The 21,267-nt window shown below is 41.9% G+C and overlaps 2 protein-coding genes across 2 annotated transcripts in view; both read right to left on the minus strand.

Moving 5' to 3' along the window:
* Nucleotides 1-21,267, minus strand: part of LOC115779591 (1-phosphatidylinositol 4,5-bisphosphate phosphodiesterase gamma-1-like) — a 58,544-nt gene that overhangs the window by 9,423 nt on the left and 27,854 nt on the right. The window contains exons 7-24 of the mRNA XM_030728344.1: nucleotides 17,402-17,436; nucleotides 16,971-17,043; nucleotides 16,786-16,881; nucleotides 16,388-16,506; nucleotides 15,774-15,859; nucleotides 15,411-15,531; nucleotides 15,104-15,272; nucleotides 14,010-14,129; nucleotides 13,151-13,258; nucleotides 9,775-9,959; nucleotides 6,412-6,612; nucleotides 5,852-5,971; nucleotides 5,545-5,728; nucleotides 3,648-3,725; nucleotides 2,879-2,982; nucleotides 2,703-2,799; nucleotides 2,548-2,614; nucleotides 863-1,029 (exon numbers count right to left, since the gene is read on the minus strand). Coding sequence (XP_030584204.1) covers nucleotides 863-1,029; nucleotides 2,548-2,614; nucleotides 2,703-2,799; nucleotides 2,879-2,982; nucleotides 3,648-3,725; nucleotides 5,545-5,728; nucleotides 5,852-5,971; nucleotides 6,412-6,612; nucleotides 9,775-9,959; nucleotides 13,151-13,258; nucleotides 14,010-14,129; nucleotides 15,104-15,272; nucleotides 15,411-15,531; nucleotides 15,774-15,859; nucleotides 16,388-16,506; nucleotides 16,786-16,881; nucleotides 16,971-17,043; nucleotides 17,402-17,436 — 2,130 coding nt within the window. The remainder of the gene's footprint in view (nucleotides 1-862; nucleotides 1,030-2,547; nucleotides 2,615-2,702; nucleotides 2,800-2,878; nucleotides 2,983-3,647; nucleotides 3,726-5,544; nucleotides 5,729-5,851; nucleotides 5,972-6,411; nucleotides 6,613-9,774; nucleotides 9,960-13,150; nucleotides 13,259-14,009; nucleotides 14,130-15,103; nucleotides 15,273-15,410; nucleotides 15,532-15,773; nucleotides 15,860-16,387; nucleotides 16,507-16,785; nucleotides 16,882-16,970; nucleotides 17,044-17,401; nucleotides 17,437-21,267) is intronic.
* On the minus strand, nucleotides 18,233-21,223 carry LOC115779595 (zinc finger BED domain-containing protein 4-like). Its single transcript, XM_030728352.1, has 2 exons — nucleotides 18,956-21,223; nucleotides 18,233-18,817 (listed from the first exon to the last, which is right to left on the minus strand). Exons 1-2 carry the CDS (start codon nucleotides 20,335-20,337, stop codon nucleotides 18,292-18,294), a joined length of 1,908 nt encoding a protein of 635 aa, XP_030584212.1. The 5' UTR covers nucleotides 20,338-21,223; the 3' UTR covers nucleotides 18,233-18,291.

Consider the following 21,267-nt stretch of genomic DNA (forward strand, 5'->3'; position numbering starts at 1 on the left):
TGTCAGAATACACAATGTATTGCAGTTTGCTGTGTCCATGTTGACCCCTGTCCACTGATGAAAGTACCAACAATGGGCACATGAGCATCAGAACTGGAACACAGAGCTCTGAAAGAAGGTGGCCTGGTCTGAATGACCAGGTGCGTGTGTGTCACTTACCTGGAGAACACCTGGCACCAGGATGTGCTAGGCAGTGTGAGGTTTTGGGCAATGTTCTGTTGGAAAACTTTGGGTCCTGCCATCCACTTGGATACCACCTACCTAAGCACTGTTGCAGACCATGTACACCCTTTGATGGAAATGGTATTCCCTGATGGCTGTGGTCTCTTTAAGCAGGATAATGCACCCTCCCACAAAGCAAAAATGGTTCAGGAATGGTTTGAGGAGCACAACGAGTTTGAGGTGTTGACTTGACCTCCAAATTCCCCAGATCTCAATCCAGTTGGGCACCTGTGGGATGTGCTGGACAAACAGGTCCAATCCACAGAGCCCCACCTCGCAACTAGCAAATTTAAAGGATCTGTTGCTAACATCTTGGTGCAGATACCACAGCACACCTTCAGTAGAGTCCATGCCTCAACAGGTCAGGACTGTTTTGGCAGCAACACACAACATTAAGCAGGTGGTCATGTTATGCCTGATCAGTGTATTGTGAAATATCTACAAAAAGTGTCATTTGTCATAATCCTAAAAAATTGTGTAGTAGTGAACTGAAGCCTAGTTGATGTTAGGTGTTGGCAGGTTTGCATATAAGCTAGTAAAGTCATAAGTTCTCAGGACCTGCAGCCTAACTATTCAAGTAACAGAAAGTCTAACAGATGTGTTTGTGCTCATCTCTCTGTGCCTGCAGAGTTGCACTCACTCGTGCATCAGCATTCTGTGCAGCCTCTCTGATCTTGCTGACCCAGCTGGTGAGATCCTCCAGGCTGTCTGCTGCTACGTCCAGAGTCTGAACCGGGTGAGATGAGAGGTGCTGGGAGTGGATCGTGAACACAAAGGACCGGGAGTTCTTTCCGTCTTTATGTACCACTGCAAAGATGAAAGGAGGTGGAACAAGAGAAAATTTCACGTTAGAAAAAAGTTACAATTGGACAAATGTGTCTGTGCAGGTTCTCAGTGATCCACGTCATAGTAGCTTCAAAATAAGGCAACTGGACTTCTTTAGATTTATAAAGATGTTTCATCTCTCATTCAAGATGCTTCCTCAGCTCTAAAATAACTGGCAGAGAGTCCCTGCCCCTATTGGGGGCCATGAAGCCCTCTACTTCTTGGGTTCTGATTTTGACCCAGGTGTCATCTACATATAACCAACTCAGTGGCTAGGTTGTGGCTTTGTGCCCATGGCACATCCATGATTTTGTCTGTAGAAACCCTTATTGTATTTGAAATATCTGGCAGTAAGTTAGAGGTCCAACAGGGTGCATAGCTGAAGAAGCCTCTTGGATGAGAGGTGAAACATCTTCATAAACCTAAGTTGCCTTCTTTTCACACTCACAAGACTTTGGACGAATATAGACACAAAATCCTCCTGATTTACTATTAGAGCCATGGCAAAAAGGGAATTAATAGGGACAGAGAAAATCACTGTGGCACAATATATATACACTATTCATCAACAACAAAGTGAAACAAAAGTAAAATCCCCACATACACACACACACACATTCATCATCTTTTGCATCTCTGACAGTGATGCAGATTTTTTAGATTGTTCTGTTCTCTCCCTTTGCCCTCGTGCCTCTCTGATGCACGGGTGAATCTAATCCAGTCTGTGTCAAAACATGGAGAAATCTTGAATTTTAAATTCATGTTGGTGAAGATGATGAAGTCTCGAGGATCCAAATGTGAACAGTGGAGCAAGCAGTGAGCAAATATTTTGTTGGTGTTGCTGAAAAAATACCAGTGTTTTCATTGTGTCATGTGTTAATACATTTATGGTTGCATCAGGAGAGCAAGAAAGCAGCCAAATATGGCTCTCAGTCCAATGGCCCATACCACACTGTGGGTTTCTGCTGTCTTTTATCCCTCCACCATCTCAGAATGTTACAGTAGAACTCAGAGTTGACAATATGACCCTATGGGGACAACAGGCCTGTTCCTGCCCCCAACCTGATGGGTCCCTTTCAAACCAATTGGGACACTGGGCTCTTTGAAAACTGCTCTTTGGCTCTGGTCCCAGCTCTCACCACTAGTGATTTCCACATGAAAGTCGGATCAGCTTGACATAGAAGCTGATGTTCTGCACAAACTTGATGCCTGTGGCACCTTTGCCAATGTAGTACTGGAAGGGGTGAGAACGGGACTTTCACGGAGCAATCTAAAAACAACTGCAGTGCTGGAACCAGACGAGAGGTGCATGACAAGATGGCCTTAAGTTAGCTAATGTTTTGCATTGTTGTGGACTGACTTCCAGAACTTCATGGATGCATCTTGTATGTCAAGATTAAAATTCAAAATCATTTAGAACATTGGAACTGGGTATAGACACTGCTCCTAAACTATAGTAAATACATCATCTCTCTTTATTTAGAAAGTTTATCTACTAACCCACGTGGCAGGTAGGTACATCTATGAAGCCCTTGAGGAAAGTTCCCAGAGGACTGCTCTCTGTGGACTGACACAAAATAAATAAACATTTGTTAGAATAAAGTACAATGAAAGCTGGAAGCTAATCTGAAACAAGTGGATGAATCAGAGCTCACTGCTTCATCCAGTTCTCTGGTGGGGGAGCTAGGGACCTCCTCCACGTAGTTTGCAGGGAACCACAGCTGCTTCTTTCCTCCGTAGTCACCTCGCCACCTAAAGAAGGGTCCAAAGTCAAAGGCAGGAATTTGTGCAAAACACAGAAGAAGTGACACGTCCAGTGAGGGTCACTCACCAACCGCCCTCCTGCTTGTCCACATTTAGGATGAGTGCCTGCTTGGGGAAGCACAGCTCGTCCTCTCTCTGAGCTCGATAGTCGTACAGAGCTTTGACCGTACACTGAAACATGCCAGGAGAAACATTACAAATACACAAATTCTGACGCAATTAAGAAAACACAATTTTAGAAAAACATAGGGATGATGATAAGGAGGACTGAAGAAATGTGAAATAAGTTGATAAGAAGCATCAAATATGTTGCTTTCACTGAGTTAATTGCAGCATTTCTGCCACACTGTGTTTTAGATGCAGTCACTTGATGGTGCCAAAGTTAAGCGCAGTTTTTAAATTAGTTAAAATAGTCCTAGTTCTTTCTTTCTGTCTTTTCTTGTCTTCATTTTTTTTCGTTCAGATTCAACTTTTCCTGTTTTATTTAAACAGTCTTTCTTTTTGGTTCAATCCTTCCTTTAATTATTCTAAAAGCACAAACCCCGCTCTTTTCTTCCATGCTAGTAGTTTTACTATCAGTCTCTGTAACAATACTCCCAATACATGACTGAAAACAAACGTTCTTATACTTTATACTTGTGCTGCTACTGCAGAGAGTTATTGTTTACACTAATGGTTACTAGACAGTGTTTCCATGCTAGCAAAACAAGGTAATTAAAACTATAAATCATTTACTAAAGAATATGATAAGGTGTGATCATCACTAAATAATCTTGCACTGAATAAACTTAATGCCCACAGGACAAATCTGTGAATGTGTTTGCAGTCCCACTCACCCGTGCTGTGGGCATCTTATTGGCCTCCACATAGAAATGAGGAGTCCGAACCTCGTACAGCGCTCCATAGTCAAGCTCCTGGAAAAACAAATCATGAGGTTTTCAGCCATTGTTTCATCTTCTGACTGAAACAAAGCATCTTCCTCCTCCCTTGATGGCAGGTTTCCACCGACTAAATTACTTGAACACACACCAACATCAATAATTGAGACATTGGCCATGTTTAATATGAGAATCCATGATTGGAACAGTGTTTATGTATGACAGAAAATACAGAAAAGCATAAAGAGTCTTTTCTAAAGCATTTGGAGATCTATGACATCGATACATAAGGATTAATATTATCAAGTATCAATAATGATATTGGATGGTCTGCAATGATTTATCAATTCAAACAAAAAATAAATAAATAAAAGTCTGCCTTTTTGTTTGCTACTGTCAGACCTGGACTAAACAACAAATCAAAGAAATATTAAGCACATTAATTGGTTATTAAAGTAATCATTAGATGCAGCTGAAAACTCTGAAAATCAGCTTTTTTATGTGTTCATGAACTCAGTTCTGTAGGTTGTCTACATGTTCTTATGTCGCAGAGCCTCAATCCTATTAATTCAAGCCTCAAAATTATCATCGGTCATGAGCTCCATATGCGTGAAACACAAGTTTATCTGCCACAACACTAAAACTGCTGCCAGGTTAAAGGGACAGCACTGATCATTTCATTCCTATGCAATGTCCTGGGAAATATAGGGTCCTAGCATTCATGTGGATGCTACTTTGACCTGTACCACATGTACATCACAATATACAGTGCTGTGCAAAAGTAGCCACCCCTCATTCTTTATATCTTCCACACAGCCTGAACTCTTAGTCAGGCTTTCTTGTCATTTATTTAAGCAGTTTGGATGTTTTTTTGGATGCTGGTTGACTTCAATAATGTTGAGGTCTGGGCTCTGAGGAGGCCAATCCATGATAGCATCCCATTGTTTGATTTTCTATCCAGTTACATTTGTACATTGTACATTTGTACTGCATTGGATAATTATCACGCTGAAAAATGAAGCCACTGTCAATCAGATGCTTTCAAAGTGGTATTGTATGGTTGATCAAAATATGACAGTACTTTCTACATTCATAATTCCATCAGTTTTGACAGGATCCCAGCACCAAATGCAGAAATGCAGCCCAAAACATAAAAATTTCACATTTGGATTCATCACTCCATCAGACCTGTTGCCACTGATTTTCAGTTCCGTTCTTCTTGTAATTTGGCATACTCTGGCCTTTTTTCCTTGGTTCCCTTCTTTAATAATGGCTCCTTGACAGTCAGCCTTCCAATGAGACCATTTCTGATGAGGCTTCAGTGAACAGTAGATCAACTGAAAGGCCAGAAAATGGTCTTTGCTGGATTTTTTTCCTGTTAAACTGTGTTACCTTTGGCATTTTTCACAGTTTCAACTAAAGAATTGGGAACAAATGATGTGCTTTTGTAACAATCTGCTAATAACAAAGTGCCAAATAACACAATTTAAAATTGGTTCTTTAATAATTTGTCTGTTATCTGTAGAGACAACATTGGTTCATGCCTTGAGTTAGGGGCCTTTTAATGCTTGAATGATTCAGAGGTCAGTCATACTCTAAGTGGCTTAATAAACAAACAAACAAAAACATTCCTCCAGAAAAAGGACTGGACTGAGTGAAAAAGCAGCCAATGTCCAAAGAAAATCTTTCAAAGACCATAAGGCCTGCACAACTATTGCTCAAAACCACTTTGAAAAATGACAATAACATCTGGCTCCCTGGAAGCAAAATATAAAGAAATGAGGGGTGGCTTAAGACTTTTGCACAATATTGTAAACCAACTTTATCCATAGAAGTGAGCTGTGCCTTCACTAACCGTGGTTCCCATCCGGTCCAGAGTATCTTCATTGATGGGGTAGCGGAGTCTCATCTTGCGATAAAGAGGATGTTTCTCATAGTAACTCACCAGATCCACCAGACTCTCAAACTCTGCCGAACTACCCAACATGAAGAGACGGCCTTCTTGCTGAATACGGCAGTGTTTGATTTTACCCTCTGCCCTACACGTGTAGAGAAAAAAGTTAGCAACAAAAAGAAACTGAATATTCATGTTGGCTTTTTAGAATGAACTGAGCACAGACCAGATCTTATGTTTTTGTCTTTTACTGTGCGCTGAGTTCTACCTGAAGGAGATGGCGTAGGAGTTGTGCTCGCTACGTTTTCGAACCAGGAAAGCGCCGTCTCTGGGCACACGCATCAGCATGTGTTCAGCCTGAACACGGGACAGGTTGGAATGGTACCACCTGAACAACAGTAAACTTCTATAAAACTCTAATATGATCAGCTTATTTTTACACTGTCACTTGCCCGGCATATTTACCGGCACCAAGGACTTTTATCTTTAAAACTCTGCTTAAAATTCTGCTGCCTTTGTTTGTATTGGCAACATTTAGGAAATTATACTGTTATATGGGGATTCAAAATATCACATTATAGTTTGCATCCAAATGTGTCACATTTGACCTTTGTAATATAGCCAAAAATGAATCAATAATGATTGTAACTTTTAGCTTATAGATATTAATGCATCAATAATAATGATTCGTATTTGTCCTGATTATACTAACATCATTTTGCTTACAATACGGGAGATTTTTAAAGCATAAGTTTTACTAGTACTGTAGCATAGCAGCATCAACACATTTACCATGTACTTTATTATATGAAGATGATGATCACTTACTCTCTGCTTTCGTGGGCGTTTGGCTGAGGTACAGGGTTTCCCAGTCTCATCTCAAACTCGTTGCAGCGAAGCGGTGTGTCTCTGTAGTGGCAGATGAGCCGGTAGAGGCTGTCAAACACCAGGTTATCAGTCAGGTAGAAGCGGGTGGAACCGGACTCCTGACGTGAATGGATCCTGCAGTGCTGGACCCGACCAGAGCGCCTGGAAGGGGAATCGGAGCTCATTAGTACCATGATTTATACTCCATGAGAGAAGAACAGTGTATGTTGGATGACTGAGTTTAACCAGTTTAAACTTGAGGCACTTGGAGTTAAAATACAACAAAGAAGCCATCACATTTTTTTCACTGTTGTAAAATTGTCTTTTCAGGAGGATCATTTCATATTCACTTTCAGTCAGAAAAAAAGATTTCAAATGATCATGTAAAAATTTGATCTTTTTTTAAAGCTTCATGTACACTCTTTGAATCTGAGAGCCACAATAATAGGAAAGGCATCAGGTTGAAATAAACTCTAAGTTACTGTTCACTGAAGCTTCATCAGAAATGGTCTCTATGGAAGGCTGGCTATCAAGAAGTCATTCTTAAGGAAGGGGAAGAGGGAGAAGTATGTCAAATAACACAAGAAATGGACTGAAAATCTGTGGCACTGGGTCTGATGGAGTGATGGGTCCAAATGTGAATTTTCTGGTTCAAATCATGATCAGTCAGGGGGTCAGAGGAAAGGTACAACATGAGTGTCTACAGCCATCTGTAAAACATGATGGACTTCTAAGTAACATTGGTCACCTGGGATGTAGAAGGTCCTGGTCATGTGGTTAAGGGTCGTGTTTTTTTCCTCATCTCAGATCTTTAAAGGAAGACATGATCTTTCTCCAGGAAACACATGTCAATGCAACCCAACAACGCAGACTGAGAGCAAATTGGATCTCCCAGGTTTTTCAAGCCCCATTTACATGTAAAGGTAGAGTTGTGGCAATCCTTCTTTGAATGTTTCATTTAGACTGGACTTCATGAAGGCAGACCTATATGATGATACCTACTGGCTTCAGGGTATGTTAAATATCTATGCTCCCACTGTTGATACCCCTGATTTTTTTTGTACCGAGGCAGGCATCTCTGCAGATCTTAAAATTCCTCAGATGGATCAAGCTATGAGAAATTATTTTCTCCCACCTCTGAAACAAAGCTTCTGAGTGCCATTTGTGCTTTTCATGCTGGGAAGGCACCTGACCCAGATGGGTTTACAAATTTTATAAATCTTTTCAAGTAAAAAAAGCCTCAATTATGTTGAGGAAGATTCAACGAAAACCTATTGACTCAATCTGTGAAGCAAATATTTGTATGATCCTCAAAATGGGGCGTGAGGAAACTGGCTCAGATCTTTAAATTAGAACCTGAAAATAATAACAATTTTGGCCATGAGACCGGACACATTTCAACAATTGTGCATTCTGATCAATTGGTTTTCTTCCTGGTAGACTCTCATTTAGCAACGTTCACTTATTTCTCTATACTTTATCCTCAGCTCACATCAGAGGCACACAAGTCACTATCCTGTCCCTACATGCACAAATGCCACTCGACCAGACTGAATAGCCTTTCATGAGGCACTTTTGGAGAAAGTTTTATAACGTGGGAAAAAAGGATCTATCTGTGCCTTGTATCTTCACTTCTGCTAATACAAACAAGTCCCTACATTTTTTAGGTTACAGGGTAGAGTTAGACAGAGGGATCCTCCTTCTCCTCCTCTTTTTTACTTTAAAACCCATTGCTATAGGTATCAGGAACCACCCAGGTATTCATGGTGTCAAATTTGGGAAAAAAATGGAAAGTGTTGTGATTTTTTACATTCATCATGTTGTCAGAATATTGATTTAATTGGAGTAAAACCCAATTTATGCCATCAGTAGATGACCTGGGGATACATTTCTGAACTCTCTGCCATTCAAGATAGTCACGATCTGTTTCACTTTGGTCATAAAATTTCCTGGAATCCCAAACTTTTAATGAAACTAAATTTCTCAGAGATGCAAGACATCCAGAAATGGAAGCTAGTCCCTCAATCTACAATTGGCTGCATTAACACTATAAAAATGATGGTATCACCATTGTGTTTATAGTGTTAATGCAGCCATGGAGTTTGCCTGTTTATTGGTGTAATTTTTAAACAAAGTTGGATTCTCTAATTCTTTCCTTTGTACAGGGAAATAAACGTCCTCATATTTCCAAAGTTCATTGAGAGAAAAACATTACAAGTGGGGTCTTCTCTTTTTAGACATTTTTATTTGGCTGTCAATGCGAGGGCTCTCACTCTCTGGCAGTGGGCTTCTCCTGATCATGACTCGGCCAGCAGCTGCTCTGCTGGGGTTAAAGACTGAATATACATTAGGCTTGGACTGTTCTCTCCCGGCTTATCTTTCTTCTGAAACATTGTTGTCCCATACAGTACATCTCCCAGTGACAGCTTCATTTTCAGAAATGCTCTGAAGATCCTAAATCAACTGAAAAATCTCTAGGACTAACAAACTTCTCTTCACTCCCCAATAACAAAAAACAGTCTTTTCAAGCCAGCACTGGTGGTTTTTCATGGCTGAAAGTTGACGGGATTGCATTAGTGACCTTTTTCATCAGCAGCAGATTTGCTTCTTTCTCTCAACTTCAAATCAAGTTCCGTCTTCCTCAGTGCCATTTTTATTGTACGGGGCTGCATCCCTGAATTCACTTTCTATGATGTATTCCTGTTGTAGCCAACTTTTAAACACTTAGTTTCCTGATTTGGTACCAGTTACCTGCAGCCATCTTAGGAAAGCCTGGGCCAACAAACTAAGTTCTATAATTACACATAAAACTTGAGAAGAGAGCCTGTCCAGCTTTCAAAGCTGTTTTGTTAATTCCAGGTATAGGTTGATTCAATTTAAAGTCTTGCACAGACAAAACGTCTCTCCCACGTGTGACAAATATAGTATTGCACAAGGGTCATCATCACACCTGTTTTGGTCCTGTCCAGTTCTGAGTAATTTCTGTAGAGATATATTTGGCTAGTTTTCCTAACACTACGGTATGATCATTCACATAGACTGTAATTTGGGCTTATTTAGCTGCTCTGAAGGGACAAGCTCATTACTGTCCCAGCAAAGACAAGCTCTGAGGGAAGGCATGACTGCTGCAGAGATTAATTTCACTGGAATGGAAATCAGCATCAGCCCCCTGTTTTAAAAAGTGGCTTAGCGAGATGCTGCTTACTGTTAAACTTGAATGGATTTGGTGCAGTATTTGCAGGTATTATACCAACTTGCTTTTTTCTCTCTGCTTCAGATTGTGTTGCTAATTTTTCTGCAATTTGTGACAGAAAACACACTGACCAGAAGGAGAGGGTGTAGTCTCCAACAAAAGTCTCACTCTCCCGGACCAGGAAGGTGCCGTCTTTAGCCCCACCCTCGCAGTACTCCTGCAGGAGTTTCTCAGCCACCTGGCGACCATCGCGTCCTCCACCCAGCTTCCCATGGAACCAGCGCTCTGCACAGTGCTGCTCATTGTTGTTACACTCCTGACCAATTACAAAGAAACGTGAGAAACAGGTCCATGAAAATACCACATTTTTTGTGGTATTACCAAGTTGTTTCTATGTTCCAACAATACACTGTAAACCCAGATTTTGATTCCACTTAAAAATATTGAGTATATATTACTTAAAATTACCTAGAATGTGAACATTACTTGTTAATGCTGAGTAGACTGTACTTTTTGATGGTCTATCTTATTGTAATTATGTGTTTGAGTTCAAACAACGTAATATCATTGTTTCGCACCTGCTAAAGACCTAGTTTATACCAGTTTTAACAGACTGGATTAATGCGCAGCTGCATGGTGGCATGATGGTTAGCAGTGCTACCGCACAGTATCCCACTTTTCCATTACCCATGTCTGGATCTTGGCCCTCGCCGGCCCCTCAGCCCCCGGTTCTCTTACTCATTCTTCATCCGAGGGGGCAGGTGCTGCTGGCTCTTCCACGCTGGGTGCTTTGAGTGACTTAAAGAGAGTCACCCCCTCTGAGTTGGACCCCTCGGGTCCCCTTCTTCTGCTGCCGCAGCCATCACTAGACTGAATCAGCACTCTTTATCTTTGTCGTCTCGAGTTGCTCTCCTCCAAGGCCCCTCGTTGTGCTTCCGAGGCAAGGGATGGAGTCGAGCGTTGCCTTCCTGCAGAGTCCTCTGGGCCCCTGTCGGTCTGGGTGTCCTCAGCGACGTCTGCTGCTACTCCTGTCCGCGTCACTCCGCTTCTGGACAGGTTGAGAGTGTCGGTTGATCCCCGCTTACGCTCCTGAACAGCTCACAAAGTCCTCTCTGCCTCGCGCTGCTCCTTCAATCAATCCTGGGGTTATCTCCCATGAATGATAACCTCTCCGGGCTATCTAGGTTCTTTTGGGCACAGCGAAATCCTCTTGTTTCACCTGTCGCCCCACGTTGGGCGCCAATTGTTAGATCCCACAGGTTTTATACCTCTGTGACAGCTACTCCGTTTCATAGGGTCCTGATCACTTGGGCCAGCAGGGTATTACCCACTTCCGAGCTCAGTGACACTACTTAAGCTGTGGCGGGGCTGCTCGTCTGGCTCTAACTGCTAATAATCCTAACATCTGCCTCGCTTCCTCCGTATTCTGATGCGGTCGGTCAGGAAGGCTCACACAGCCGACCCCAAAATACAGCCCAATTAGTTATACCAGCCAGCCCCTTTGATCAGTGCGCTTGTTACCGACCAGATTCTTTTATCGGCTCGGACAGTGAGCCCAAGGGACATAAGTAAGGTTGAAGTGGATCACTGGAGACTAGTGTGTCCAAAACAGAACCTGATGTTATAGCTTAACTTGCCTAGCTTTTACTGTTGCATGGACATTAAGTGTACCGTTAAAAAGGGAATAAATTCTCAACGAATTTCACTGACTTTACAGAGTCAAATTTTATTATGCAGGCTCTCAGCTCAAGCAGGTTGCATTTAGCTCTGAATCAATCCTCAATCAATTCTCAACACGCAGTAATCACTTCTAAATATCAGATCTCAAAATTAATATAAATCAATCACATTTCTTAAACAGAGTAAATACTCATGAGCTGGGTTGAAGAAGAAGGGGCTTGAAATTGTCCAATTCTGTCCATAAATCCTTTTGAAAAAAGACTGCATTCGAGTGAGTCGCTCGGCCAAAGCGACCACACCCAAAGTCCAGTCCGTTTAAACTGCCTCCGTGAAGTGGAGAAAAAGGGGAAGTCCACAGAAAGATGTTTTCTGTCCTTCGGTCCTCTCTGTAATCCTCACTTCTTAATTCAGAACTCTTCTCTGACTTAGTCCAAAGTCCAACGATAGAAATTCTAAAGCAAGGTCACATCCAACTTCAGTAGGCAGGGAGAATCCAGCAGAACTGTTCAAAGTCGAATTAATCCGTGGAGAGTTTGGTCCAGTCCTCTCAGCGGAGCAGTTCTAGTCTGGGGAAGAAGCTCCTGAAATTCTCGACTGTTGCTCCTGTGCATCCTCTTTATATATCTTAATTCTAAGACACAGCCTATTTCCTAAACATTACTTCATTTCTAGTTATCACCCCACTGTCCATACCCATTTAAGGGACGGTTGGGCTTAACCATTACTTCATTGGGCCTTTTAGGTTCTTTTTAGGTACTTTTCCATTTGGAACAACATGCCTGGACATGTTTCTAACTTTGCTCTGCGCATCTCCAGGCAACAGCTTTCAGTTCCTCATTTTACCCATAGCTCAAGGATTTCGCAATTTCCTCAACACACTGCTCCAGCCATCATTTCTGTTACACTTACACACATCATTTGATCGTAAATCATATACTTCATTCTCTAACGGTTCTATAAATTTGAATTATGATTGTACATTCAGCACCAAGCTTAGGCTAGCAGGCAATCAAGATCTCAATCTTCACTTGACATCATTCGACAAAGGTCTGGATTCAGTTCCGGCTTGGCCCAGGCCTCTTGCTGTTTGGAGTAGTAGACATTTGGTGTTTTTGTTCACAACGCTCTCTCGTATAGTTTTTTTTATTGTTCCATGGACAAATGTTATTTGTAAATGTTAATGTACCAGTGTTCAGCAGGGCTGAGTTTTATCATGTTTATTTACCAAATTTAAACAGAGACAGTTCAACACTGTAAAAAATATTTGTGTTACTGGGCAGCATGGTGGCATGTGGTTAGCACTGCTGCCTCACAACTAGAATAGCTATCTGATAGTCTGGCTTCAATTCCATCTTAGCTGTGTCTTGCTGTGTGGAGTTTGCATGTTCTCCCTGTGTCTGTATGGGTTTTTTCCCACAATCTGAAGACATGCAGTTACTGGGGTTAGGTTAATCGGTCTCTCTCTAAATTACCCACAGGTGTGAATGGTTGTCTGTCTCTCTCTCTGTGTTAGCCCTGCAACAGGCTGGTGACCTGTATGGGACGTACCCTGCATCTTACTGCCTTGTCAGCTGGGATAGGCTCCAGCCCACACAACCATGAAAAGGATAGGGGGATTGATTGATCAAAAGACATTTTATTTTTTCATGAACTATAAAAGATAAGTTTGGTCAATTAGAACATACAATTTAGTTCAACTGGAAATGGAGTAGTGCTTACTTAACAGGCTGAGTTTTATTACTTAAAAAATTTAAGGCAACGAGTTACCTTGGTTTTTTTTAAGTAGATTCAACTTATCCGGGTTTACAGTGTATGCCATTTTCTTACCTCCTTTCCTTCATCATCCTCCTCTTCATCAGCTGTCTGATAGTGAGATGTCTCCTCTGAGTAGTAAATCTTATTACTGGTCAGGACAAAATAGTGTGGTGTCCATGTCTGGAAATCACATTTTACATAGTCAGTAATCAGTATAGTTCGAGTAAAAAGTATAATACACTTTCATTTTCTTCATAATCACTCAGTTGAGCTTAGACAAGCCGCTTTTCCACCGACGGGGTTCTGGTGCAGGTGCCAGTATTGGAACCATTCAGCGGTTTTTCCACCACAAACGCACTCGGTGCTCGGCCAAGTGCGTTCGTGGTGGAACGCACTCGGTGCTCGGCCGAAAAACGGGTTCAACTCGGGCCCCGCAAGCAAGCTGGTCTGGAACCAAGAACACGTGACAAAAGCGGCAGAAGGGTGTGACTTTTCCGTCTCAGCATAAACTTTTCTACCATATTACATGTGTATTACACGAGAAAAGTGAAGCTATTTTCACGGCTGTGAATTAGGTTGGGTCTTAAGAGTGAACTTGCTGCTTTGTATCAGGTCATATCACAGATAAAAGGATGCAAAGTGTATACTTGTCGTCTTGCTCGTATTTTCTGTCTGTGTTTACCTCTGTGCTGCACACAGATGCTGCAGTAGTTTGGTTTGGACCGTAAAATGTGTTTGCAGCACAAGAAAGGTGAGCGTGTTATCCTTCCTTTGCGCTCTTCGAGGACCCGCCCACACTCATACGTAAAGGAGCGGTTTGCAAGCGCGGTGGAAATGCGAGCCCATTCCTAAGCTTTTTGCCGGTTCTTTTGGGAACAGCACAGGTACCCGGACCGGAACCCCGGCGGTGGAAAAGGGGCTACAGACTCACATGGTCAATGGGGTCTTCGAGGTAAAGGATGCCGTTCTTCAGAGAGTTGCTGATGTCGTTTTCAGAGTAGCTGGCTGACGCCACCTCTTCATACACGGTTCCTTCCACCAGCTTCTTGTGCTGTGACACAGTAAGAAACAAAGGTCAAAGTGAAGAGTGATGTCACTGTCAGACATCCCAGTGACATCATGAATCACACAATTACTGTTTTAATTTCTACAATTTCAATATGGACTGAAATGATCCCGAACAGTTGGCCACCATAACATGACATACAGTATGAGCCATTTTTAAAGTCAAGGAAAAGAAATCTACACATACAAATCAAAACAGTACATTGCAGCCATCGTGCCAAAAAGACCTCAAACTTATTCAAGTAACTCAAATACAGACGGCCAGATGTAAACAGAATTTAAAGTGACAGTTTCAGTTGTTCATTTATTAACATGGCTCAAAATTTCAACATCCTCACATGATAATGTTTGTATAAAGTGACTGTGTCTGTTGTAGAAATCACCCATACACAATGTTCACAAAACATAATGTTAGCTTCTTTAGGCTAATGATGCTACCCAGCATTATATATTTGATTTACTCTGTAACTTGAGGGATTTCATTAACTCAAACTTAAAATGTATTTCTGTTTATCAAATGGCCAAAAGTAGCTACTTGTCTTAACTATAGGCAGACTAATTGTGATTGTGTGCATGGCTAGCCTATAATCAGGAAGGGCTGGCTGGTTATAGACAGGGTGGGACGCTGTGCTTCGGGGCTGATGATAGAGAACTGAAGGCAGCATCGTAATTACAGTCAGCTACTCTAGCTACTGTTCTGTGGAACATTCAAACTTGGTGTAAATTTCTGGATATGACGAAGCCTTTGACCAGAAAGTTTAGCGAGCAGAGGAAGATACAACTTACAACTTAAAAAGTAGCTTCATTTTTCCAGTATCTACACCTTCCATTTCCTTTTGCATTGCTCTGAAGTAACTCACATTACAAAACACATTTTTCCACCCGACAAACATCATTTTGTACTATTTTCTTAAATTTAAATGTATAAATGTGTTGAGTGATGAGGTGTGGGGTGTATACTTTGATGAGGATCTTCCTGCGGAGCTGGTAGGGTGAAGGAAGCTCCTCTGCATTGCTGTCAACCGGTTTGGTAAGCAGCAGATCTCCAAACACCTTCTTGAAGTATGTGGCCATGTTCCTCTGTTGGACCACACTGCAGTGGTCCTCGATGGATAAGATCACAGGATACCTGCAAAGACACAAGAGATAGATGAGCTCTAATGTGAACTCAGGAAAAAGTGGTCTTCACTTAAAACTGCCTTTTATAATATGTGGTGTGTAAATTTTAGCAATGTGACTATGTAAAGGAATACAATCATGTACTCACTCAGATGTAACAAACGCATGTTCTTTGATGGTGTGCAGCACATCCAGGAATTTGATCTTGGAGGTTAAGGTGTGGCCGTGGTAGATGATTGGCAGGTCATCAGGTCCATCCCAGCAGTCCACTTAGATCAGACAAAAACCAAATCAAACATGTAAGATTTGAGATGTTAAAATGAAACTTGTATTCCTAAACCCAAATACACACACACACACACACACACACACACACACACACACACACACACACACACACACACAAAAACACACAACCAAAAAGAAGAGAAAGAAAAAAACAAAAGTTTGTGGAATGTACTGCAGGAAGGGCTGGTTCAACAGTGAGTTCAAAACACATCATGTCTCTTACGTTCAATGCAGCGGCAGCCCATCCTCAGACAACGAGCGTAGGCTTCTAGAGATGATTCACTGGAAAACTGGTCACCTGTCAGGTAGCTGCAAAAGCAAGATTGTAGAAAACAAGCTATAACTAATACTGCAGAGGAACTGAAGCAAGTAAATATATGATTTCTTTTTTAAGTATTAAATTCTCAGTTTTTGGACCAGCATCATATTTTTGATTGACATACTGAGTAAAGTGATAGACTAAATCAATGCTTATTATTATTTTGCCTTATACAATACTTCCAGTAAGAATGTTTTAGACTAGCTTAGCATTTAACTGGGGAGTCTATCATCAATACAGGAGTGAGCTTGGTTTCTGTCATATACATTTAAACTACTGAACTAACTGTTCACCTACATTAGCGATAGCAATATTAATGCAGTGTTTTCAGCCTACGTTAGCACAAATCCTTTAAACATGGAAACAAAAGTCTGTCCCAACACACACATTTCATTTAATGCCAGCAAAAAATCAGTACACTGGGGTTCTCAAGGGTTAAAACAATAAAAAAAATCTTCTTATTTGTGGGTTTCCTGGAAAAACTTTTGTGATCTGAAATCTGAATATTTAAAACCTACGTGTTGTGCGAAGATGAGATCCAGTACTGAGACAGTGGCCTTTTCATGTCATCAGGAACAACGGGTGAAAGTCGAGGGTCACACACAGAATTCTCTTTAGAGAACAGGAAGGTCAGAAACTAAAAGAAGCAAAGAGATCTAATTATCAGGTGAGAAAAGGTACATTCAAAGTTTGTTTAACCTCTTAAATTCCACCAGGTCACTGACACTTCCTCTAGGGTCAGGGGTCGGGTTTTGGTTTGGTGAATGTCCCATTTTCTGAGATTTTTGCCCATTTGAAACACCCACATTCACTATTCAGCATGTGGCTAAAGCAAAACCAAACCCTTCAACCAGGTTGACAATGACATGATGGATGTTGTGAGGTTAACTTTTTGTGCATCTTTCAAGTGCGTCACCTCATCCAGTTGTAGCATCGGCTCAGGCTGTGGTACCCCCCTCATGTAACCCATAAGAAACTCCCTGACACGACTCAGATCTGACGCCCAGGACTCCTGAGATGAGCCGGATGAAGAAAAGTGAGTGCAAAGCAGTTTTGGAAAGCTTTTTCTGTGTGCTGACGGGTGCTGAATTTGCTCTGTACCTTCTGGTCCATCTGTAAAAACTTCTGGAAGTCGTAGAGGGAGATCTGACAAAGCTCTGCTCTGTCAACATTTCTGAAAACACAGCGATTTCCAAGATATTAAATGGTAGAGGAGTGAAAGTACTCTTAAATGAAAGAGCAGACATGATACATCAAGAATTTCTATGCAACAGCTTACTTTAGTTTTGCCTTTGCCAAATCTAGTTAAACCAATGCCCCATAACTTACATAACTTTAAGACAATATTTCACCTTTTGTATGTCCAGAAAATATTGAAGTACTATGTATGTGGCAAAACATACAAAAATGCTGCTTTAAATCAAAAATGTTCCTGATAAACTGAGAGAAACCGGAGGGGGAAGTGGAACAACAGCGGGGATGTGAGGATGAAGGACTGAACATGAGGAAGAAGAAGAGGTGGAGGGACTCACCGCAGAGGGAAGGAGAGCTCCAGCTGCTCAATAATCTGAAGAACAAAAGGGGAGGAGCCAGGTGATGGACAAGTGGGGGGGGGGCAGTAAAGGACAAAGTGAGCGTAGTGTGGCACGAGTGCAGAAGAGGAAGTATCACAGTAACGGTGCATTTCCTCAGTGCAATTCTGAGCTCCTGAAACTTTCTGTCAGTTTAATTTTTAAAGGAATATTAAGTACAATAATCAAGAGATAAATATTGTATAAATACATGAAATATTACTGCTGTTGGTTCTTCTTCTTCCAGCGGCACTCTAAGGGGTCACCAAAGCGGATCATCTGCCTTCATCTCAATCGTCTTCTGTCACACCAGCCTCCTTCACTACATCCACTGATCTCCTCTGAGTAGGGTTTAATATTTTTCCCGAAAATGGCATGAATCAAATCCCGGGAAAAGACGAGCAATTTCCCGGGAATCCCGGGAAAAAGTGGGTTTTATTTATTTTTATTTTAATTAGGCCTTCTGTAGCCTGTGTCTGGCTTAACCTATTTTGATATTGTAGATATTTTACTCAACTCCATTTTAAAAGCGAAATATGTTTAAGTAATCTATTTCATGAGACCTTCTTCACACATTAGGCCCGTATTCTAATTCATGATTGTTAGTAAGTGGCTGCAAACGAGGAAAAGAAACACTCGAAGTTAAACAGATATTTCTTTATTGTTCAGGCATATACTATAGGCTATATAATGCAAGATAACAATATATAATAATATAAAATTAACAACAAATTAAAGAGGAAAGAAGTACAACTGTGTATTAAAACGCTTGAAACGGAGGCTGAACGTGCCTGAAATGAAAAGTAATGCTTTCGCATTAAACGAACCCTTCTGTCAATATTTCCTTAACTTTAACATTCGGAAGCTTTCTTTTTTTTCTGAAAGTGTGCTTTTAAGAAGCAGAGAGCATCGAGAGATTCTGCGCTTAAGCGATTTCGGAGTTTAGTGACAAATTGGCCGCAGATAGAAAATGCTCTCTCCGCCTCCACGGATGTAGCCTGAACAGAATGCAGGGCATCAAACAACTGCTGCAGGTGGGGCGGTCTCCTGTTTGTAGCTTCGAACAGAGAAAACTCTTTGGTCAGAACTTTCATGAGGTCACCCTCTTTGATTTCATCTGACGCCGGCGTAGTGGTCATTGAAATGGCCTGCTGCAGATCCAATGCTAGGTTCCCTTCAGTTGAGACGTCTTCAGTCGGTGATGTAGGTCTGGCATCTGCATCACCCTCGCTCGCGCTCTCTTCGGAGAAACGGCCGAGGAAAAGACGCTCCACAAGTCCCTTAGCCGTCCGTATCAGCATCTGTCTTGATGGCATGGTGAAAATCTCAGTGGGCCTTGGTGCTGGTGCGACTAGAACACCGGGATCCAGAAGGTACCTGCCAAAAAATATAGTAATGAAAATGAGCGGATTGACCAAGGCCTCATTCTCCGATCACAAAATTAATAGGCTACGTTACTACTACTACTACTACTACTACTACTACTATAATAATAATAATAATAATAATGCTCACCTATACAAAGATACCAAGTTCTTCTGTCTCCGTTCCATGAATCTCCTCTCAATCGCATCCCTCATTTCAAGGCTCAGGGGGGTGTCCTGCTTTGTCAACTGGTCAATCATGAAGATGAAAATCCCATCAGCTTTAACGAGGGTGGTGTCACGGTTACAAAGCGATTCGACTCCCATCTTCACCGGCTTTAAGCAGGAGCTGAGTTGCTGAATGAGTGCAAGCTCTTCGTTGGTGATGATTAGTGCATTGTTGATATCAACGAGGGTCTTCGTCACTGGTCTGTGTAGTGCAATGTAGCGGTCCAGCATGTCAGCCAAACTGTTCCATCTGGTGCGACAATCCAAGATGAGTGCCAACTCTTTCCCCTGGTCTTGTTTGACACATTCCCTCAGCTTGTCGTTGCTGACTGGGGATTTGTGGAAGTGCCTCGCAATTTTACGCACTCGCTCCACGCTCCTGTACATGTCCTCTCTCACTGACCGATACCCATCCTCGCACACAGCTAACTCGTCATCAGAGTCTTCACTGCTCTCCTCCTCTTCTTCACTTGCTTTGCTCTCTCCATCAGAGGTGGCACGGTGGTAGAGCACATCTGTGACAGCCAGGTGAACTGCGTGGGCATAGCACAGCTGTAATTCCGGCAGCACCAGTCTCCCAAACTTCACCATCACTGATGCTCCATCCGTAGTGCAGCACACAATGTGTTGGTTCATGTCAAGCTTGAAACATTGAAGCTGATCGTCAACCAATGCTTTCACTTTTTCTGCTGGCATTGTTCCACGGACATGTATGACACCTAAATTCCAGTAAGTTTGCGCACCGTGCACATTTATGCTCATGTACCGCTTATGTTGGGAAGAAGTGTATTCGTCAATGGTCAACGAAAAACGCAACCCTTTCTTCACCATGTCTTGGAACATTTCGGCCAGTTTAATTTTCTCCTCGTTCGCAAACACTCTAACCTGCTTGGAGATTTCTGTGGGATTCTTTGGGAGAGTGTAGCCATCCCTCTTGAGTGCTGATCTCAGATACTCACATTTCGCCATACTATTAAAGGAGAATCCATCAAAAGCTGCCATCTCCGCTAGTATTTCTTCAAGAGACTTGCTGCTAACTCGGCTAAAGTAGCCATCCAGCATTTTAGCACGTTTTGAACATGATGGCCTTTCTTCGTGTTTGTCATGTTTGGACTCTAAATGTCTGCGTAGTCCGCTTGTTGATCCACCAGAACATTTGACGACTCGGTCACACAACATACATTTGGCGCTGTCATTATCTATTTTTGTAAAATGCCCCCACACAAAACTGTTCGTAGACATCATTGCCTGTATGCGCCTCGCTTCTGCTGAGTTACCGCAATACCGTAAGTACTGTTGACTCATCACCCCATCAATGTTACCGTATGACAACAAATCGACGTGCGCGACTTTTTTCCCGGTTTCCCGTCTTACGTTTCCCGGGAAACGGGAAATGGTTCTGATCGCATTTCCCGGGAATCCCGGATCCCGGGCTTAAACCCTACCTCTGAGGTCTTCCCCTTTTCTTCCTGCCTGGCAGCTCCATCTTTAGCATCCTTTGTCCAATATCTCTCCTACCCTCCTCTGAGCAGGTCCAAACCATCTCAGCCTTGCCTGTCTAATTTTTTCTCCAAACCTTCGGACATTGCTATTGCAGCAGCCAGAGTTTTAGAGAACTGGAAGATGTAAACTTGAATGTAGCATCTGGGTCAGAAAAATGAAACCAGTGCAGAAGTTCCTACAGTCTATCTGAAGCCACCAGCTGGTGATGGCAAAAATACTTCTCTTCCTATAGAAGTCTATGAGAAAATGACTTTCTGACCTCGGGAAACACTTTCCTGCTGAATTCATGAGCTCAGTCACTCATTTTGGGATATACTGAATAAAAAAAGTCTGTTTTGTAAATCTTGGTTATACCATGTTTCAAAATGGAGGATTATCTGTGGTATGAAACCACAGGGTAATTAGCTAAAAAGTTGTCAATTACACGTCATTTGCCAATGAATATGCGGTTTCACAGTGAGACCCGCCCTTCCCTGTCATATCCAGTTTTTGCAACCAAGATGGAGCCGATGAACACGTTCATCCTGAGGCTTCAACACTGACTTCAGAAACTAATGGCTGACATCACGGAAGCTGCGCTGATCTTTTATACTGTCTCTGCTTGCTGATTCAATAACTCTGATTTTTTTTAAGTCCTGGGAAAAAATTCATCTAATAAATAAGTATCCTTATTCTGAAATCAATATGTATGAATATGAGGTAGATAACAGTCACTTAAAAATGTTTCTTCTT

Source organism: Archocentrus centrarchus, chromosome 4 (assembly GCF_007364275.1).
Source record: "Archocentrus centrarchus isolate MPI-CPG fArcCen1 chromosome 4, fArcCen1, whole genome shotgun sequence".
In the NCBI taxonomy this organism is placed as follows: Eukaryota; Metazoa; Chordata; class Actinopteri; order Cichliformes; family Cichlidae; genus Archocentrus; species Archocentrus centrarchus.

Coding starts and splice junctions, on each gene's coding strand:
- LOC115779595 (XM_030728352.1), bottom strand. CDS start 20,337: ATGAGTCAACAGTACTTACGGTATTGCGGTAACTCAGCAGAAGCGAGG. Junction 18,818..18,955: donor AACTTGGTATCTTTGTATAG/GTGAGCATTATT, acceptor ATTTTTTGGCAG/GTACCTTCTGGATCCCGGTG.